Here is a 21,406-nt window from a genome sequence, read left to right as displayed (position 1 = left end):
GACCGTCTCACACACGTCTCTCTGATTCCTGCATTCCAAACTTGAAGACTGGCATCCTTCACCCAACGTGTCTGTGTTAGTATGTGGTGTAGGTCATATTTGTTTTTCTATGACATTCTGTTGATCAATCCACAGTTAGAATTAACAGTAGAATTCCCAGTATTTTTTCAGGAATTTCCCCCTTCATTACAACTGCTTTGACTGTTTTATTCCTGGAGAAACACAGTCTGATGGTAGATTTCACACATCCAGCGGGACTGCCTTCAAATTGTTTCTGGTACTAAGAATATGTCAGAGATCTGCTCAGCTGCCTGAAGACTAGCAGGCAAGCTCTGGCCTCTGTAAGGACCAGGTTAGGATAGGCTGGTCTCACCACATCCCTTTCCGCTGTTTAGTGTACTTTGGGCCACTCTGGCAGAGGTGCTAACTTCAGGGGACCTTCAGAAACACAGCATGTAGGTTGATCTTTCACTGCCCAAAACTCTTTAGACTTTGATTCACTTCTTTGGGGGTCCTTCCTGTATTGATTCTTTCTCTCTCTCTCTCTCCTTCTATCATTTTACAGTAAAAATTTTTTGTTGTGGTAGTAAAATACACATAACATAAAGTATACCATCTTAGCCGTTTAAGTGTACAGTTCAATAGTGTTAAGTACGTCCACATTATTGGGTAACCAACCCCCATAACTCTTTTCATCTTACAAAACTGCAACTCTGTACCCATTAAACAACTCCCTACTCCCCACTCCCTCCAGCCTCTGGGAACTCCCCTTCTACTCTGTCTCTGTGAATTTGAAATTTGTCCTTTTGTGACTGGCGTATCTCACTTAGCATAATGTCCTCGAGGTTCATCCATGTTTCAGTACCCTGTTCTCTCTTTCATATCAACCAGTTCACATTTGGCAACTGGGTTCTTAGACAAAAAGTACTTTTTAAAAAGTACTTAGAGGGCTTCCCTGGTGGCACAGTGGTTGAGAGTCTGCCTGCCAATGCAGGGGACACGGGTTCGAGCCCTGGTCTGGGAGGATCCCACATGCCGCAGAGCAACTAGGCCCGTGAGCCACAACTACTGAGCCTGCGCGTCTGGAGCCTGTGCTCCGCAACAAGAGAGGCCGCGATAGTGAGAGGCCCGCGCACCGCGGTGAAGAGTGGCCCCTGCTTGCCTCAACTAGAGAAAGTCCTCGCACAGAAACGAAGACCCGACACAGCCATAAATAAATAAATAAATAAATTTTTTAAAAAAGTATAAAATAAAGCATTAAAAAAAAAAAGTTTCCAAAAAAAAAAAAAAGTACTTAGAAAAGAAGTACTTTTCCTAATTTTCTGTTCTTAGACTCACAGCAAGTCCAGGCTGGTGAATACAGGTGTGGATCTTGCCAGAACCTCCCAGGGTCTTGGTTAGAGTTCATCAGGTTCTGACAATGGTGACAGCTCATGGGTGTCACATGACAGATGACATCATTATGCCAAGAGCCACCTTAGGGCCGGACGACCTGTTGACCTACAGTGTCGCCTTGGGGGCTGGAAGAACTGCAGCTGAGCGTGTGAGGCCCAGGGAGAGACAGAGCTCTGAGTCTCTGGCAGATGCTGGTGGGGTGGAAGGGCACATCCCTTGGGATTTGCTGGCTCAGCTCTGGTCTTAATGATCGGCCGGATCAATGCTCTCAAATGCCAGTTGACACACTGCCTTTTCTGGCAGGCCAGGCCCTCTTAACCTGTTGCTCGACTTCCTTTGCCACACGTGGGGTTGGCTTCTGCTGCTGAAGGTCATGAGCTTTTGTTAGAGCATTACTGAAGTGAGACATTGGTGGCGCCAGCGTTGTATTGTTTCTGCTAATATGAGCCCACGTGTCTGTCTTTCGCATCTGGTGAGCCTGATTGCTTTTTCTAGCCCGGGATTTTGCCTTGGAGAGATTCCTAGTGAAATACCGTCCACAGCCTTCTTCCATGGAGAAGGATAGCTAAGGGTTTGGTGCCGAAAGACTGGAAGAGAAAGCTGGACGATGAGAAATGAAATCGGGGCCGTTGACGTGTGTCTCTGTGGTGCAGTGGGCTGGTCTTGGGCTGGTCACTCACCAGCCGTGTGATGACTTGGACAAGTCCCTCCATCTCCTCACCTGAAGAATGGGGAAAGTGGGTTCTGCCTTGCCCTCTCGTGGGATAGGAGGATCCCATGGAAAAGTGTTGATCATTGTGCTCTGTACGTGGTAATTTGGCATCCTGTCTTCAGGCAATGTGAGCACCATTGTAAGGTGATTAAAACCCACCCTGGTAGGTTGAAGGGGGCCCTAGTGGCCACTTCCCATGGCAGTGACTATTTACAAGTTCACTGGCGTTTAGGTGACTTGAGTGTGGAGAGTCCCCCATCCTCCTCTGCACAGGCCACCCACCCTCCCCTCCTTGATTTGCCACACAAATGAGTGGTTTCCAGGGTGGCCTGAGATACTCCCACAGAGATCTCAACCACTAGCTTCTCTGAATTACTGTGGTTGCTATACATTTTTGAGTAACTTTATATACTTTTTAAAAGCTAACTTTGACAAGACGGGAATAAAGACACAGACCTACTAGAGAATGGACTTGAGGATATGGGGAGGGGGTGGGGTGAGATGTGACAGGGTAAGAGAGTGTCATGGACATATATACACTACCAAATGTAAAATAGATAACTAGTGGGAAGCAGCCGCACAGCACAGGGAGATCAGCTCGGTGCTTTGTGACCACCTAGAGGGGTGGGATGGGGAGGGTGGGAGGGAGGGAGATGCAAGAGGGAAGAGAAATGGGAACATATTGTATATGTATAACTGATTCACTTTGTTATAAAGCAGAAGCTAACACACTATTGTAAGGCAATTATACTTCAATAAAGATGTTTAAAAAAAAAAAAAGCTAACTTTGAGCTTTAAAGGCCAGTGAGCCAGGGATATCTCCAGATGGAGGAAAAAAATCAGTTTGCTGTCTCCCCAACCTGTAGCCACTAGGGCCATAACCGTTGGCCTTTCTACAAGCATTTCTAGTCTCTTTAGATAGAGTCACAAGAGGTTATAGCTAGCTAAGTATGACAGTAAGCTCCTAGAGGCCATAAAATATGGCCTCTAATTTTTCTCTCCATGTCCAAGCACAGTTTTCAACAAGCTCTTAATAAATCCTTGAATCTCCTAACAGTTAGAAGATGTCATTTGGAGGGACCATCCCAAAGAAGAGTGTAGAATATGGGGCCAGTGAGCTCAAAAGCTTTGCAATTAGCATGGCAGGAATCGAGCCCACAGGTGAATGCATCAGTCACAACAGGTGCTACGTCAGAGCGGGTAGGTGGGCCAGTCCAGATCTGTCTCCACTGTGAGAGTGTAGATTACACCGGCAGAACAGCAGAACGACCAGAATAGCGATCAGTGACTTAGGTACATTAAAAGGATGTTGTAGAAATCTTGAAGTAGATTTCTATCATACAGAGAATTTTCCTTAGCTAAACCACTGGATTTACCCGTCCTCCGTTCCCCACGTTTACTCCATCCCTGGCGTCTACTCAGTTTTCAGCCAAATCAAGTTCAGAATAAAAAGGAGATTTGGAGGGAAGTAAGCTGGATATTCAGGCTCCTGCAGTAATAGTCAATTATTGAATTCTCCAGAAGCGCCAACTCCTCTATAATGAAGTCCTCAGTTTTTAAATATCTTTAGAAATCAGGTGATTCAGTGTTGGCCACAGCCAGCTGGCTATTTCCTGCTTTCTTATAAAAATAAGATGGTAAAATCCCAGGAGCTGGCTGGGGTTGTTAAAAGATAATCTTAAGCATTTTAATGCACATTATTCTTCATGCAACTTTGAGCCTTAACAGCCTCAAATCGGAATAGGACAGGAATCACATAGAAGAGAACTCAGCTTGCTGCCATCATCCTGCAGCCCTGAGACCCCAGCCAGATCTCCTGTTGTCCTGTGCAACTCCTGGCCACTCAGAGGCCACAGCAGCCAGAGCTGAGAATCAGGGCTGCAGGAGAAGCCATAGCTGGGATGCATTATCCTCACTTACTCTGAGTGGAGTGGATCCGAACCAAAATAAAACAAAAGTTTTATCATGTACATCAAGGTTCATACTGTGTGTTTTCTAACACGTTTGACATTGCTTTGATGTATTTGTGTGCTGTAGCACTTTGCTTCCTCCTTCTCTACTCCTCACCAACCATGTAACATGTCCATGTCCCCATACCTGGTGTGCTATTTGTACCTCTGGGGACAAAATGTTGGTCAACAGAATGTGTCACTGGCATTTCTCCTTCTTGTTAACAGTATTGTTCCCCTGCATTACTAGAGACCCTGATTGACTCTAGAAACATTCATTGGATAGTCCTTCAGATTTCTTATTCTGTGTGTGTGTGTGTGTGTGTGTGTGTCTGTGTTTGCCAAACTTACAAACTTATTATTTAGACCAACTTTTAAATTATTTTTAACATTGAAGGTGATAGATGATGCATTAACCGGTATCATTTGCCGCATTCTATTTTGGAGAAAGTAATTTATACTGCCTCTTGGGCTGGCTGTAGTAACAATTTTGACTAAGTGCTTTCTAACATTAATCTAAACCAATCCTTGATTTAGAATCACCTCCTTTCTACTCCAAGACCGGCTTGGTTATAAAGTTTTTCACTGGGTGTCTTAAAACAGTGAAAATGCTTGTCTATAAATGTAGTAAGGTGTCATTGTGATACATTAATCTTTCGTCTTTTCTTGCCTCTCCTGTTACAGGACCATGAGTGGTAACATATCTGCAAAATGTTTTATAGGATATGGAGTGCAACATTTTAAGCCAAGGAATTGAAAACGGGATACGAAACAAGAAGACAGGGGAGGGAGGGAGTCGATCAAGGTCATATCTGTATATTAAGAATTTGGTGGTAGAAAAGCCAAGAAAGGCAAGCTCGCATTTATAATGGGCAGGTGGCACTAGGAAGTAGTGGAAAACCTGCTGATCTCAGAAGACATGGATGGGAGTTCTTTGCCTCATAAAGTCATCAAATTATGAAGCAATTAGCGAAAGTTATAAGCTATGACGTTGAGCATCTGATGTGGCCATTTTGTTTACCTGCCAATGATTTCAGTGCCCAAGAGGGAGCAGGGTTAGGACAGTAACCTGAATACCCACATGGACGGGTTCTGCACGTTGAAATATGAAGCCCATTCATCATAAGACAAGCCTAACGGTTTTTAAAGATGCATTTTCAGAGGGTGTAAATAATGCATAATTGGGAAAGTGTGCTGAGGCCATTTTGAAGGATGCGTTTGGAGGAACGGTAGTTCTGAGTGCTGCTGAGTGAGTGTAGACAAGCTCGCCCTCACGCTGGTTTCTATTCTGTTTTAGCACATCAGGTCCACCCCTCTGGCCGGGCAGCACCTTCTTCAAGAGAAATGGAGCCCTTCTACAAGGTAGGTCTCTGGCGGCCCCCCTCCCCCTCCCCCTCCCCCATCCCCACACTCCTCCTTCACTCCTGGTGTCTGTCGGGAGAGTTCTGTCTGCTGCAGAGCGGGCACTCTGTGACTGCTGTGGGATGGCTCTGTTTGTCCAGTTCTCTTTATTTCTTCCTACTGACGTCTCCTGGTTGATATGAATTGTTAGTCTGAAATAAGACGGCTTCTTTGGTCTGTTGTCACTGGTCAGATTCCAGAAGTGTTTGGCTTGCTTTGGTGAAATTGGAATTATGTGACAGTTAGGATGCAACGATAGCATAAATTGGGCTGGTAAAATCAAACCCTATTACAGGTTTCCAGTGCTTGGGCTGTGAGGAATGTTGTGGGTGTATTGGCACTTGGGTCATCGTGGAGATCCACTTGTTGCTTGCTCTGACCTGACGTCCATGTGTGCCCGGAAGGGTGACTGTGGTTTGTTCTGAGGCTCAGAGTTCACACACCCTCCCCTGTCCCTGCTAGCGTCATTTGCAGGGGGACATTCTTTCTGCTGTCCGGTCCATCCTCAGCTGCCTTGCGCGACTTCCTGTACTGAAGGAATTCAAACCGCCTTTCATCTCTACTTTTGCTGTCAGGTTTCTTTAAAAATGGCCAAAGTCGAAGAAGAACACATAGCTAAAAATAGCCATGAGATGCACACTAACTACTTTGAGAAAGTACTTTGGGGAGATGTCTGCTCTGCGGATCAGCTGGAGTTGGCTGGCCCCCGAGTGTCTTCTGACTTCCCCATTAGCCTCTCTTGATTGGGTGGGTGTCAGAGTGGCACAACTGGCCCAAAGCAGATGGATTTGGTTTTGCCAAGAGCTTTGGAACTGTACTGGGCTTAGGGTGAGGAGTTTCAGTGCATCTTGGTTGGTTTAGAGCTGTTACGCCTCTTTTCCCTAAAAGTTACATGCCCAGGGCCAGCCATGTGTGTGAAGGAGTAGAATATATATGTAGCTAAGAAAAGAGGCATTTATCTTCAGGTTTCCAGAGTAGCTCAAACAATTGTGAGAGATGTCATCACATTTGTGCTATTGTTTTCAAGGCTATACAATTGTATGCTCTCTTTTTAATAGCCTGTGAAATTGGGAACTTAAGAATTTCTTTGCATCTTTGCTTGGTCCAGGTGAAATTTAGGTAGGCAGGTCTGATTAATCCTAATTTTAATGACCATCATAAATATCCTAAATATTTAAGAAAAAAGAGAACTCCCTCCACTCTCAAAAATTAATACATAATTTAAAAAAAAATCTATTCTGTTCTCCCTTCAGAAAGTGTAAATGGAGACCGATTATGATGAGCCTTTGGGTTTTTTCAAGTGGATTTCAAAGTTATGTGCGTCCTTATTTTTCCTCTAGATCTGTAGCAATGATATGAATATCATTCATGGTTGGATTATTTTCACAAAAGGGATTTTATTTACTTAGAGCATTTTCTTATAGGATTTTTATTCATTAAGTTCCACATTAGGGAAGATTTGCTCTAAGCATGTTAGTTTTGGGTTATTTCTGTGGGACAGAAGCATGAGGGGAAAATTGATAAGGTTTATGAAGTTGAGTGATTTCACCGTGAGATTCTGTCTCATGGGTGGTAGACTTTTTTTCTTTTCTACATAGGGTTAAACATTCTCCTAATTACTCTAGGCATTGAGAATTAAATTATTGCAGATTTCAGATGCTCGTTGAATCTACATCCAATTCAATACATCCCATTTACTTTTTTTGTACATGTGAAAATCAGAAATATCGTGGTGAGAATTCTGGACTGTGGGTGGGGATTTGCTAATGGTTTTTTTCCTGTTGTGTTTCTTCATTTGCTGTATCTGTATAGAGCGTTCACGAGACACATTGTAATAATAAGGTTTTTTAAACTCTGTGCGTGTTCTTCTGAATTAATATTTTTTACACTTTATTTTATTGATGTATAATTGATTTACAATGTTGTGTTAGTTTCTGCTATACAGCAAAGTGATTCAGTTATATATATATATATCTTTTTTATATTCTTTTCCATTATAGTTTATCACAGGATATTGAATGTAGTTCCCTGTGCTTGTTGTATATCCATTCTATATATAATGGTTTGCCTCTGCTAATCCCAAACTCCCATTCCATCCCCCTCCCACCCCTCCTCCCCTTTGGCAACCACAGGTCTGTTCTCTATGTCTGTGAGTCTGCTTCTGTCTCATAGATAAGTTCATTTGTGTCATATTCTTGTGTTTCTCTGGCGGGCAGTACTGGCTCATCAAGAAGTTGCTGATGCCCACGAACAAAAGTTTTACAGTAAAGATAGGGGCATAGAAAGAAGGGAGCTGCCCAGTCATGGCAGAGGAAGGTTTAGTTTAGAATCAAGTAGAAGAAAATGTAGCTGATTTATGCTCACTTTCTCATCTTTATACTTTATATTTTCAATATATGTCCACATTTTTTCTTTATGTCTAAAGCAAGCAGGAGGATGTTTTTCTAGATAATCAGACTAGGAAAGAACTCTGTTACTAGGTTCCAGCCACAAGGATTGGGATTGCAGGCCAGGAGGATCCCCTAAAAAACCCAGTTCCTAGAAGCAGGGTAGTAGGTGAAGCTTGGTCACACAGGGTGACACAGGGACCCAGCAACCGGCCAGTAAAGCCCAGCTGTGACCGTGGGCCCTGACCACAACCAGAATTGGCGAAACCGGACTGCACGGGGCCGGGGAGAACCTGCTCTGTGAAGTCACCCTACGGGTTGAGACTAAAAGAATCCAAAAGCAGCAAAATGAGCAGATGTGCCCCATTGCTTCGAGGACAGAGCCTTGTTTTTGACAGGAGGGAGGGAACATGGGCCTGTCACTTCTTGGGAGAGTTGACACTTGTACAAGGCCTTAAAAAGTAAATAGATGGGGGTGGTGCCAGGAGGGAAACGCCCAGAGCACAGGGGCACGAGAGGACCACAGGTAGAGAGAGCGATGGGGGCTCTATGGGGTGGATGCAGAAATGAGGGCTTTGCGGGCACTTTGCAATAATGACATCATCATGCACTCCAAGATGTTTTTCAGAAGAAAGCTGAGATTTCCAAAGAGGAAGTAATGGAAGGTAAAACCTGAAATCAGTGGAACAGAATGACCTAATTGGTACAGTGGAGAACCGATGTGTATTGTCTAATAGTTGTTTGGTTTATAAGCTGTTGAGCAGAGAGGTAGTACAGTTCTTTTTTTCCAGCATAAAAGCAATTGCAAGAATTAACTGGAAGCGCTCGAGGTCCTGTTGAGGGCGGCCTCTGTGTTTTGGTTCTCGCAGATTCACTGGCAAGAGGGCCTGCTGAATCATCTTGCAGTTTTGAGGATAATGGGGTAAGATTCGGTTTGGATTACACCAGGCATGGGTACTTAACATAATTGGTCATTTCATCAATTCACAGTATTTATTTTAAATGCCATTTAGGCTGCTAGAGACATTTTAGTATGTTAGCAGTTTCAGTGGGTAGAGAGCACTTCAGATCTTGTACAATAGTAACCAAGCTGATTGCCAGAAGGGGACAAACCCTTTGTTAAAAGGGGACCCAGGATGGGACCCAATAGATAAGTGTGGCTTATTCAGAGCCCTCAGGAGTGGCCAGCTGACAGGTGTCCCCAACTGTCCCCTCTGCCTGTCTCTGTGTGTCTTGGTGACAGTCTCTGTGTGTGAAATACATTTTTTTAACCATCTTTTTTTTTTTTTAATTTTTACTAGAGTATAGTTGATTTACAATGTCGTGTAAGTTTCAGGTGTACAACAAAGTGAATCAGTTATACATCTACACATAGCCACTCTTCTGTAGATTCTTTTCCCATATAGGCCATTACAGAGTATTGAGTAGAGTGTCCTTGTGAAGTACATTTTTAAATTTCTTAGGTTATAATATCTCTTATTTTCTTAATTAAAAGAGTAAACTATTGTATGTTTTCTTCCAAACTCCCTGGCCCCAAACTCCCCCCTCTCCTTCTGCCACATAGATACACATAGTCCCTTCACCCATCAAACTTAAAATTAGGTTACTTTATTTAAACATCACCCTTGGATGAATTATTTTATTGAGTCAGTGATTCCTAATTAAAGACATTCCTCACCTCTGGTCTGACCCTTCAGGGTCTGCCCCCTGGAGGGTGCATCCCACAGCTACACACGGCATCGCTGCTCTGGCTCACATCATTTCTTCTACTAAGAGTTGCTACGAGGTGCCGCCCATCCGATCCTCCATGTCTGCCCCGCTTTGGCCTTCATAGGCTTTATAGGCCTCCGAGCTCCCCACGGAGTTTTGTTCAGAGAGAAGCTGCTGCCTTTACAGCTCTGAGCCAGCTGACCGTCTGGGCCTACCCACACTGCCCCACCTGCAAGCATTTCATTAGTCTCTGTCTCTGTGTGTCAGGCACTGGATTAGGCTGGAACTCCCCTGGGAGGCCCAGGGCCTGCCCCCTCCACCACTGACTGCCCGTCCTGGGGTCAGACCACACGTCCCAACCCTTCTTGCAAAGCAGCTCAGGCCCTGATGCCACCACAGGTCATGCAGACCTGCCCAGCTACCAACCCCCTGCCAGCCTTCCAGGCCCTCCCTCTGCTTTTCTCCTCTCTATCCCTCCTGTATGGGGCCACTAATTATTATTAACTCTATTCCCATAGGATGCAGGGGTGGAATTAAAATAAATTCCCTAACATGCCTAGCAGATGCTTATTTCTTTTCACTTCTGACAGCCCCCTGGATGAGCTAATGAAATGGAAAGAAGACCTTCCAGGCCTTTTCAGTGCACAGAGCAGGACTGAGCTGCCGCAGGCCCGAGAGCAGATAGGGGAAAGGAAACCAGCTCTTCTGCTGTCAGATGCACGTTGTCCCCATGAGCGCACAGATGTGCTTGCCACTGGTGTGAAACATGCAGGAAGTTGATTATGCCCAGTAGATGACCTGCTTTGGGGAATGCCAGCTTCCCAAGTTCTAGGCCGGCTTCATGCGCTTATTTTCCTGGGAGTCCTATTATGTGTTGCCCGCTCTCCACAACCCTTACGCCTTACCCTCTCCCATAGCTCCGCAGTGGGTTTTTTTCTGGTAAAATGTATGCAGTACCTCCCTTTGGTTGTGTTTGGGGCTGTGAAAGTCTCAGCAGCAAGTAGTCAGTACATCAGAAACAAGTTCCTGTGGAAAGGAGCCCTGGATTACCAGTGATGGGACCTGGCTGTGGTCCCAACTCTGCCACTTGGTAAACTCTGACCTTGGGCAAAACTCAGGCACCCCTAGGGTTTCATGTTCTTGCCTGTGAATTAAGGAGCGGACCTCAGGAGTGGCAGGGGTTTCCTGTGGATTACAGCTCTGAGCCATACTCGCAACTTCCCTAGAGGGGGTCGAGGGCTTTCCTGGTGGTCCAGTGGTTAAGGCTCCGTGCTTCCACTGCAGGGTGCACAGGTTTGATCCTTGGTCGGGGAAGATCCTGCATGCTGCGTGGTGAGACCAAAAAAAAAAAGACAAGAAAAAATGAAATATAGTAAAGTGGGTCAAAATGGTTTCGAGGCGTAGCTCAGCGGGAGGAGTGCTACCTTCAGCCAGCAGTGTCCGCGGATGGCCCAAGGAGAGGAAACAGGGTGGTGGTTGGCTGGCTACATCTTGATCCTTGAACAAACCCTTTCTCAGACCCTTTCTCATGGATCGTAGGAAGGCAACATACTACAGATTTGGACAACCTGGAAAGGACCCATCTTGGCCTCATGGGCACCTTGCTTAACACTCTCTGTGGGGATAATAGTAAACATGCTTGCCGTATGGGGTTCTTATAGGACTCGATGAATTCATATCAGTAAAGCCCTGAGAACAGGCTGAATTCCCAGAGTTAGTTATTATAACATTGTACAAAACTATGAATCTTAGGAAAACAGGGCTCACATCCTCTGAATGTGGTGTCCCTGTGTTCTTTCTCTTCTCTGCTAAAATTTCCCTTGTCCATTTGTTGGGGCTAGTGATTCTCAGAACAGGGCAAAAGATGGGATACCCCGGATCCTATTGGATTTATATGTGGATCTGAAAGACAACTTGTTCAACTCTTTATATCAGATTCCTTTCAAATAGGACTGCTTCTGTGTGAGGTCCCCCAGCTCACAAAGACTGAGTTATACCCCTTGCTGTACAGTTGTACATACCCAGCAGGTGCATAGATAACCATGCAAAAAAGCACGGATTCAGCACCACATCAGCCCAGGTTTAAATCCCTCTCTCTTTGGGCACCCAGTTGTTTGACCTTGGGCCTCAGTTTCAAGTGTCTGTAAAATGGGGCTACGAGTTGTGCTCCCCAGAATCTTTGCAGAGATTAAAGGAGGGTGTGAACGTGGAAACATTTGTCCAGTCCAGTGCCTGGTCTGGCACCTAACAAACACTTAATAAAGAGTGAAGTTAACCTTTAACTCTGTTTCGTGCCCAAGGTTTTTGATCGCTAATCCTGGCCGGAGTATTCAGGGTGAAAGGTTCCAAAATTCCTTAAAGGAGCGGTCTCCCAAAAGCCTCTCCTTTGCATGATGTCCACTCACACTGCCAGCCTCGCCAGTGTTTCCTTTCTGATAGAACCAGGGTGTCTGCATGGCCTGGGTCTCTAGTCCAGGCGCTTCCTTCTTTCTCTCCATCAAGACACAGATTGAAGGTTTTGTTTGGGTTTACCCTGCCCCTCCCCTACACATTGCTTTCCCATTTGGTTGCAGCCTCTGGGCTCTTTGGCTTCTTTCATCTAATCTGCTCCACAAGCTGACTCTTTTGTCCATTTTGCAAAGAGGGCATCCACCTAATGCATAATCTCTTGATTCTTGCCCCCAGGCATACCCATTTCAAAAAAAAAAAAATGACAGTAATAACAGAAAGGGAACAAAAAAACCTCTCTACATTTTCCCCCTAGTGCTAATTGCCTTCTGTCTTTGTTTGGCCTGCAGAAGCCCTTTGGTTTTTTGGAGGAGCCCTTATCTCTTGGCCTGTTTGTCTTATTGTTCTGCCCTGAGTTATTTGTAAAGATATTTATGTAATACAATAATAAAGTCACCTGGCTATTTTTGTTTACTATCAAGTGAAGTTAAAGGGCTGCTGCTCTGTTCTTCTCATCACTCAAGTTCTGTGTGGTCACTGAGAACATGCTCCTAAGTTAGTTAAAAACTGTAAGGAAATGCAGTTTTGTTTTATTTTTACCCCCGTCTTTTTTTTTTATTGAAGTATAGCTGTTGTACAATATTATATGTTACAAGTGTACAGTATAGTGATTCACAATATTTAAAGCTTATACTCCGTTTATAGTTATTATAAAGCACTGGCTGTATTCCCTGTGCTATACAGTATATTCTTGTAGTTTATTTTGTACCTAATAGTTTATACCTCTTAATCCCCTCCCTCCTTTCCTCTTCCCACTGGTAACCATTGGTTTGTTCTCTACATCTGAGTCTGCTTCTTTTTTGTTATATTCACTAGCTGGTTGTATTTTTCAGATTTCACATGTAAGTAATACCATACAGTATTTGTCTTTGTCTGACTCAGGAAATGCAATTCTAAAAGAAGCCTTTGATAGAATTCTGACCTTCACTGTCTTTTTTTTTTTCCTTAATTTATTATTATTTATTTATTTATTTTTCGCTGTGTTGGGTCTTCATTGCTGCATGCAGGCTTTCTCTAGTTGTGGCGAGCTGGGGCTACTCTTCGTTGCGGTGTGCGGGCTTCTCATCACGATGGCTTCTCTTGTTGCAGAGCACGGGCTCTAGGTGCGCGGGCTTCAGTAGCTGTGGCCTGTGGGCTTCAGGAGTTGTGGCTCACGGGCTCTAGAGTGCAGGCCCAGTAGTTGTGATGCACGGGCTTAGTTGCTCCGCGGCATGTGGGATCTTCCCGGACCAGGACTCAAACCCTTGTCCCCTGCATTGGCAGGCAGATTCTTAACCACTGTGCCACCAGGAAAGTCCTTCACTGTCTCTTGGGAATCCAGATTTGCCCCAGCTTCCCAGTGTCTGCAGCCTGGCATGGACACTGAGAAAGCATCAGCCAGATAGCCTGTGTTTTCCTATCTGACTTTAATTTCAGCCAGTCTCTGTACCATTGTCCATAGAAACCCTGTTCATGAAAATCCAGTGTTGTACTCGGCCCTATAGACAGAAATAGGGAGGCCAGAAGGAGCTGCCAGCTTTACCAGGGACCTGGCATTGAGAGCTTCCTCTGGGCCAGGCCCCTGCCGGGTGGGTGGGTATAAGCTGGTTCTGCTGTTTCCAGAGGAAGGTGGAAACTGGGGCAGGAGTTTAGGAGATTGGAGGGCAGGGCCCGAGAGGGAGTTTTAGAAGTTGTCAATCCAGAAATGACCGTGGAAGTTACGAGCATAGATGAGATTTTCAGGGGGTTATAGAATGAAAAAGAGGGGAAAGCTCCATCTTGAAGACCTAGATTTGTGATAGAAAGAGGAGTGCAGCTGGCAGCAAGCAACCATGACATCAAAGAAGCCGCTTAGTCAGAAACTGGAGGAAATCACTGAAATGAAGGGAAAGAGTTTCAGAGACGGGGGACTGGGCAAGAGCAGCCACTCTGCAGAGAAGCCAGTGCGGGCGTCGGGGGGATGGATGGGGCTGAAGAAAAGCCACCTGTGGGCTCTGATGATTAAAGTGGCACTAGGGCCTTCGGGGCACGACTGCTAATCTTCTGTCTCTATGGACCTGCCTATTCCGGACGTTTCACATAAATGGAATCAGACAGTAAGTGACCTTTTGTGTCTGGCTGTATATAGTCTTTACACTATTCCTATATTAGCTTTATGCCTTAGGTATTATTACTCCCGTTTTGCAGATGGGAAAAATAAGGCCTGGAGCAATTGTGCTGCTCAAGGTCACAGAGCCAGGATCAGAAACCTGGGCTCACACTCATCTTTGGCTCAGAATGGCATCAATATTTCTAAACAGCTTTGCACTTTAGGTATTTAGACAGACAGCCTGCTGTGTTTTGCAGACTGGGGCTGGGGCGAATCCAGTTATAATGCTTAAAAGCAATTTATAACGATGAGACAAAAAGATAGAAATGAATGCTTGTCTTCTTTTGTTTGAGTAGTTAAGAGGCTTCCTTTCTTCTTTTGTCCCCTCACATGACTCTTGTAAACAGCTAACTTTAAGATATTTTAAAGACTGAGGAAAGAGAGAAAGGGAAATCCTGAAATTAGTCGTTCAAAGATTAATGCAATGAGAGGGCGCACTTCTTAACAGAATGAATATTTTATTTGAGTGTATCTGAATTTTATACTAGGAAATAGAGAGATAAAGATAGTTTTACACGGATTACAATTCAGCGACAGGAATATTTCCTTATAGTTTAATCTTTGGAGCCTTTAAAAATGTTTTCCTTGTCTATTAAATTGTATCGTATAGATGATAAAATAAAAAGATTAGACAACTTTGGATCGTATTGTACTGCAGAGCCTGCTTTTATCAAAGTGCTCAATCTTAAAATACAACTGAAAAAGTCAGCCCCCTTGAAGTCCTGTTTAACCGTGCGTGGATGGGAGTTTAGAAATATTTCAATACAATTGCCAAGAGGCTTACAATGAAGAAGAATTTTTTAGAATAGACTAAGGGAAATGTTCACATCACGGTTTCAGAAGTGAACTTAAAAGCATCCACCTGTAAACTGCAAGAGGTCAAGTTTGTGTTCCTGTTTGGTTCCCTTGACGACCAAAAGGTGTGGCTGAGAACCCCTGGGTAGTACTGGCTGCGCTGCGTGTGATAGGTCAGGAGTGTATGCCTGTGCGTGTGCGCGTGTGTGTGTGTGTGTGTGTGTGTGTGTGTGTAGATGTGACTCCCCTGCCACCCCCCTGCCCCTCTTCCTCTGGTGTTTCCATCCCACAAAAGATGGTATGAGGATAAAAGACCTCAGTTTTCAATTCAGGCCCACCTGGATCCATTCCCTGCCTTACTGCCTAATTGCTGTCTGACTTTGGGAAAGTTACGTAAACTTCTTTGAACTGCTGTAAAATGCAAAAATACCAGTCTTGCAAGATGAATATAATTATATCTAAAGATTAGATGACGATCTGCGTATTGTCCCTGGCACTTAGTAGGTGCTCCGAGTGTAGCTGCCATGACCACTGCTTCCCCTCCAGGGGAGGCAGCATGATGGGAGAGAAGAGTATGGATCTTGGAGCTGGCCAGTCTTGGCTGCAAAGGCCAACCTCTGCCGTCCACCAGCTGCGTGATTTCAAGCAGCTTATCCGATTGTTCAAGCCTTTCCAGCCAGTAAGACAGATAGTAGTGCTTCATGGGATTTTGTGAGAATTAAAATAGTGTATGTACAGGGCTAGCACAGTGCCTGGTGATTACTGTGTTCAGTAAATAGAATTCATTATGTTTATGATAGCATTTCTGCGATTTCCTAAGGTTTTCAATTCCTTCCACCCCCAGACAACAACATAAAAAAAAAAAAATCCTTGCCCAGTTGAACTGATGTTATATCTTCAGGAATGTTTAAGACTGTTTTCAGCCTCTCTGCAGCTCCTGCTACATGAAGGCAAATGTCCACAAGATATGCACAGGAGGAGGAGAACTTGAGCCCTCACCAGCTGTTCTCACGGACGCTTTTTTTTTTTTTTTAAAGGTAGTCTTTTAATACTTTATTTATTTATTTTATTTATTTATTTATGACTGTGTTGGGTCTCTTAGTTTTCGTGTGAGGGCTTTCTCTAGTTGCGGCAAGTGGGGGCCACTCTTCATCGCGGTGCGGGGGCCGCTCTTCATCGCGGTGCGCGGGCCTTTTCACTATCGCGGCCCCTCCCGTTGCGGGGCACAGGCTCCAGACGCGCAGGCTCAGTAGTTGTGGCTCACGGGCCCAGTTGCTCCGTGGCATGTGGGATCTTCCCAGACCAGGGCTCGAACCCGTGTCCCCTGCATTGGCAGGCAGATTCTCAGCCACTGCGCCACCAGGGAAGCCCCTCACGGACGCTTTTGAGTGACTAAGATCTTGCAGAAATGTGACACAGAAGAAGAAGTTTCCTTGGGGATGGGTTGGAATAGTTTGTGATCTGTATTCCTGTTTCTTCCTCTTAGTGTCTTGATGGTGCCAGAATACGAACTATTTGCAAAGATTCATTTCAAAGATGGGAGGGAGGGAGAGGGAGAGAAAGAAGGAGAGACATACTTGCAGTGATAAGGAACTATAGAACTTTGTTTAAAGGATCTTCTTGAACTTGTCCCCTGCTTCACGGTCACTGTAGCGCACATGGTTGGCCCCTCTTTGGGCTGTGATTTTTTTTTTTATGTGGCATGCTCAGGATGATCGCATTCTGCTTATTGGATACGCCTTGCAGGGAGGTGTTAGAACCACAGGTCAGTGCCTGATGACACCTGCCAGTAGGGCTACTGTAACCCAGTGTCTTGGCTATGGAGTCATTTCCTACACGTTGGACAAGATTCTGAGGACATTGTGACAAGAGACAAAAAGCCTGTGACATATAGAAAGGCCAGTTCTGCATTTATCATTTGTGTGTACCATATTTCTCAGACTTTGAGAGACTTCATTTTTTAAGTTTTGCCATGGTTGGGAAATGAAACAATTATGAATGAAGTTTTCACTTTTAAACTTTTGCAGCTGTTGTAGGCCCTGATTGGGGTGCTCACAGGGACGGCATGGGTACCAACAGCCATATCAGGGCATCAGTGGCATCTTTCTTCTCTTGTGGGGCCCACTGTTCGCTCCCCCAACATGATATTGCAACATAATATTACAAATGAGAGGTGCCAACTTTTTACAGGAGCTCCCTGGCCTCTGCGATTGGTTGAGAGATAGGCACATGACCCAGCCCAGGCCAGAGTTCTACCCTGGTCTTTCTTCTGTTGGGTATGGGAGCTCTAAAGGATGTGCTGTCATCACAAGGCCTTCCATGTATCAATAGAACTGACCAGTGTACAAGAAATGGCACCAGCGCAAAGAAGCAGAGACAAGGGACCACTCTACTACTGTCCTTCCTGTGGTTCGATTAGATGAGCTCATAAATTCTCCTTTTTACTTAACCCAGCTTGACGTGGGTGTTTTTGTCTGTGTATGTACGTGTACATCCAAGAGTCCTGACTAATAAAGAATCTCTAAGTGAATAGCATCCATTCAGCTAAATATATATCACTGATGATTTCTGTGTGTCAGTGAAATTCCAACCTCCCCATTGTCCTAGGATGCCCACGTAGTGGTTTGGCTGTCATTTGAAAGAAGATGAGCTTGGAGAGCTTTCCAGAGATGGTGAGTTGAGTTAAACAGACAAAGTCGGATCATGGTAATAATAATATCTATTCTCTCTGTCCCCCATCTCAGCTTTGCCTTTGGTGGGAATAGGCTCGGAGAGGCTCAGATTGAATTTACAGAGGGGCTGCCTACAGCCTCTTGGGCTACAAACTTTGACTCTAGCGTTTTCCCAGTGTTCCCAGAAGAAGTTACGAGCAGCACTGTAATGAGACCAGCTTGGATCACGTGACCATCTGGAACCAGTACTGTAATCAGAGGAATGGGAGGCGCGGGTTGGTTTACACGGGGGGTGGAAGCATCACTTGGAAGCATGTGGATGGATGGGGAGATGGAAGGGTCTCCAGATTGCAAGTCAGGGTCAGTTCCCAAAGAGGGGGAAAGGAACTGTCCATGACAACAGCACAACCATTTAAAAAAACGAGGCAATGGACAAGAAAATGTTAGGTTACATATGCAAGTATTCGTGGCCATCAAGTGGAAGGTCGAAGGCTGAGTGCACATCTTCCCCTTTGAGACTCTTCCAGCTTTCTTTGCACGAGAAGGGCCATCATCCACGGGCGTACAGGTGCCAAGGTCTCAGGGCATATGGTGGTGTCGGTCAAGCTAAGTAATTTCCCAGAGGCCCAGGATCTTAGGCAATGATGACATTCGCCTTTCCTGGCAAAGTGGGGGTCGGTGAAATGCATTACCTTAACCAGACTTGCCTCATTGGTGACAAAGGAGAGACAGAAGATGGTATACAGCTTCCCTTTGTTGAGGATTAACCTTGAGCAACCAACCTCGGGATGTTCGAGAAGTTCTCTCAGCAGCCAGAGTTGATCCCCAGGGTCCTCACTTCAGAATACAGGATACTTGGGCAGTTAATGTATTAATCAGCTAGGGCGGCCACAACAAAATACCTCAGACCGAGGGGCTTCTGCAACACAGATTCATTTTCTCACCGTTCTGGAGGCTGGGAGTCGGCAGGCTTGATTTTTCCCGGGCCTCTCCCTGGCTTGCAGGTGGCCACCCTCTCTCTGTGTCCTCACATGGCCTCTCCTTTGTACGTGTGCTTCCTCTGGTCTCTCCCTCTTCTTAGAAGGACACCAGTCCTATCGGATTAGGGCCCTGTTAGGGTCCTGTTGCATTAGAGCCTCACCCTTACTTCTTGTTTAATCTTAATTACCTCTTTAAAGGCTCTGTATCCAAATTCAGTCATATTGGGGGTTAGAGTTTCAACATACGAATTTGGAGAGGGGAACACAATTCAGCCCATAACAGTGAATTACATGCATACATTTCACGAACATTCCTTAATTTCCTACAATGTGCCAGGTACCCTAGCTGCGACATCGCAGTCTAGCTGGGAGGCAGAATCACTAAGAAGCCTGGGTGGTTTGTGCCACTGTAGAAGGGCTCAGATTCTGTGGGGAGGAAGTCAGGAGTCAGGGAACACTTCGCTGAGGGGTGCTGCTTGTGTAGGGCAAGGCTCTTGGCCCTGCAGCTCCTAAATCTGCCCATATGGACTCCTTGACACGGTTAACTGTGCCCCTCTCCATCACAGTGTCGCTCCGGGCCTCAGTACCAAAGATGCGTCATATTACATCAATGGCAGAAACGCTCACTTAGCCAAGCTTACAAAGTCATGATACCCACCCCAAAGGCACAGGTCATTAACAAGTGCACAGACAGTCATATGTGACGTACGTGCCTTCGAAAGCAGTGGCGAGATACGATGATCCAGGATGGAGATGGGAAAGTCACCATGTCCGTTTCAGGTAGCTTCCCTAATTCCTTGCAGGAAAGAAGATGGGGAGATGAAAGAAAAGTGTTCCAGGCAGAATTGTGGGGAGATTCTGAGAAAGGTAGTAGAAGATCGGTTTGACTCTGAGGAGAAGGGAGTGGCTAGATAGTGGCGTTGGGCTGGATGGTGCAATTTAAATCTTGAAACCAGCTGTATAAGGAGGGGTCAAGAACTAAGAGCCAATAGTCATAGACACAGGAAGCTCCTGCAGGATGGTACCATCATATCACATGATCACAGCAGAAGGTGGTCAGGGTGACTTGGATCGTAGTGGTCATCGCTGGGCTGAAGCCAGACAAAGATGCAAGCAGCTTTGCTGAAGAGGTGAGAGGAGAGTGGCAGACCCAGAAGTAGCTTGGGTGGAGGTGAGGTGGGCGGGGCGACTGGGCCGGTGAGAGGGGTGTTAGAAGCTCACATACCATTAGGCTGGGATGCTTTGCATTTCTCTCGTTACCCAGTCTACTTAGGAAAAATAATAATAGTCACATCTTAGATCAGTATAATTTGAAGAGTAATTGGCTAATGAAAATCCAGTTCCGCACCAGAGATGGAGCCTCTTCAATTTCGCTTGCTGGTTTCCACCTTAATTTTTAAAATTAAGATACCTCTAATGAGTCTCAAAATTGTTCACAATCCAAAATACAGTGAGGGGAAGACAGGATGCTGAGTGAGAAAATGGATTTCATGTCAAAAACCGCCATACTGTGTGTGTGTGTGTGCGTGTGTTGAGGGTAAGGGGGGGCTCAGGGGTGGGATAGTTCTTCTCTATATAAGGGCATTAACTATAAATGGCATTTGTTGGACATGTGAATCAATGAATTTGGAGAAAAATGGGATGGTCTAGAATAGCTTTTGTGCTGCAAAACTGAGTTTGGCATTGGAGGGGCCTGACTTTGAATCCTGACTCTGACAGCCCCTCATAATCAATATCTCATTCTCTCTCTTTCTCTCTCTCTCTCTCTCTCTCTCTCTCTCTCACACACACACATACACACACACACACCTGCACATTCATTTACACATGTTCTTCTTGGCTTGCTCAGATACTCAACCTTGAGCTTCTGTTTCTCCATCTGTAAGATCAGGAGGTTACCACCTAGCTCTCAAGAAGTAAATGAGGGACTTCCCTGGTGGCACAGTGGTTAAGAATCTGCCTGCCAATGCAGGGGACATGGGTTCGAGCCCTCGTCCGGGAAGATCCCACATGCCGCGGAGCAACTAAGCCCGTGAGCCACAACTACTGAGCCTGCACTCTAGAGCCCGCGAGCCACAACTACTGAAGCCCACATGCCTAGAGCCCATGCTCCACAACAAGAGAAGCCACTGCAATGAGAAGCCCGCGCACCACAACAAAGAGTAGCCCCCGCTCGCCGCAACTAGAGAAAGCCCGCGTGCAGCAACAAAGATCCAAGGCAGCCAAAAATAAATAAATAAATTTATATATTAAAAAAAAAAAAAAAGAAGTAAATGAAATCACGTGCAAGCCAGTGCTTTGTGGTCCTGACGGTGTGGTCACCTGGGCTCAGTGTTGCCCCAGCCAGAGCTCACAGGGAAGGTGGGCAGAGAGAAATCAAAGTTACGGCTCTCCTTGGGGTGTGAGGTAGTGACTGGAGGGGATAGAAGGGGGCTCCTGAGGTGCCAGTTTGGTTACCTGGGTGCTGGTTACCTGGGTAAATTGTTTGTGAAAATTCACCGAGCTGGACACATATGTGGACTTTGCTGGGTATATGTTACTTCAGTCAAAAGTTTCAAAAATGATTCGGCAACAAAATTTCATTACACCTGCTTGAGTTCAGATTATTTTTTATGCATACGTAGTGAACCTCATAATTCTTACATGATTAAAAAAATGAGATTGTCATAGATTTTATTAAATCAGTGTACTAAATTAAAGCTGGGTGAAACAAAATAATGAGAATTTCTCTCACAATTCAAGCGTGTTTTATTAAGGCCCACTGAACCT

General features: G+C 45.2%; 1 protein-coding gene across 7 annotated transcripts in view; it reads left to right on the top strand.

The window, feature by feature from the left end:
• The window catches only part of FOXN3 (forkhead box N3), a 408,488-nt gene that overhangs the window by 280,177 nt on the left and 106,905 nt on the right, over positions 1–21,406 (top strand). For all 7 annotated transcript variants that reach the window (XM_057544390.1, XM_057544389.1, XM_057544384.1 and 4 more), the window contains one exon: positions 5,354–5,418. In XM_057544390.1, the coding sequence (XP_057400373.1) occupies positions 5,354–5,418 (65 nt within the window). The remainder of the gene's footprint in view (positions 1–5,353; positions 5,419–21,406) is intronic.

The sequence above is a fragment of the Balaenoptera acutorostrata genome, chromosome 3, assembly GCF_949987535.1.
Source record: "Balaenoptera acutorostrata chromosome 3, mBalAcu1.1, whole genome shotgun sequence".
Lineage (NCBI taxonomy): Eukaryota > Metazoa > Chordata > Mammalia > Artiodactyla > Balaenopteridae > Balaenoptera > Balaenoptera acutorostrata.
The sequence above is the reverse complement of the archived record's forward strand: the minus strand, read 5'-3'. Positions and strand labels throughout refer to the sequence as shown.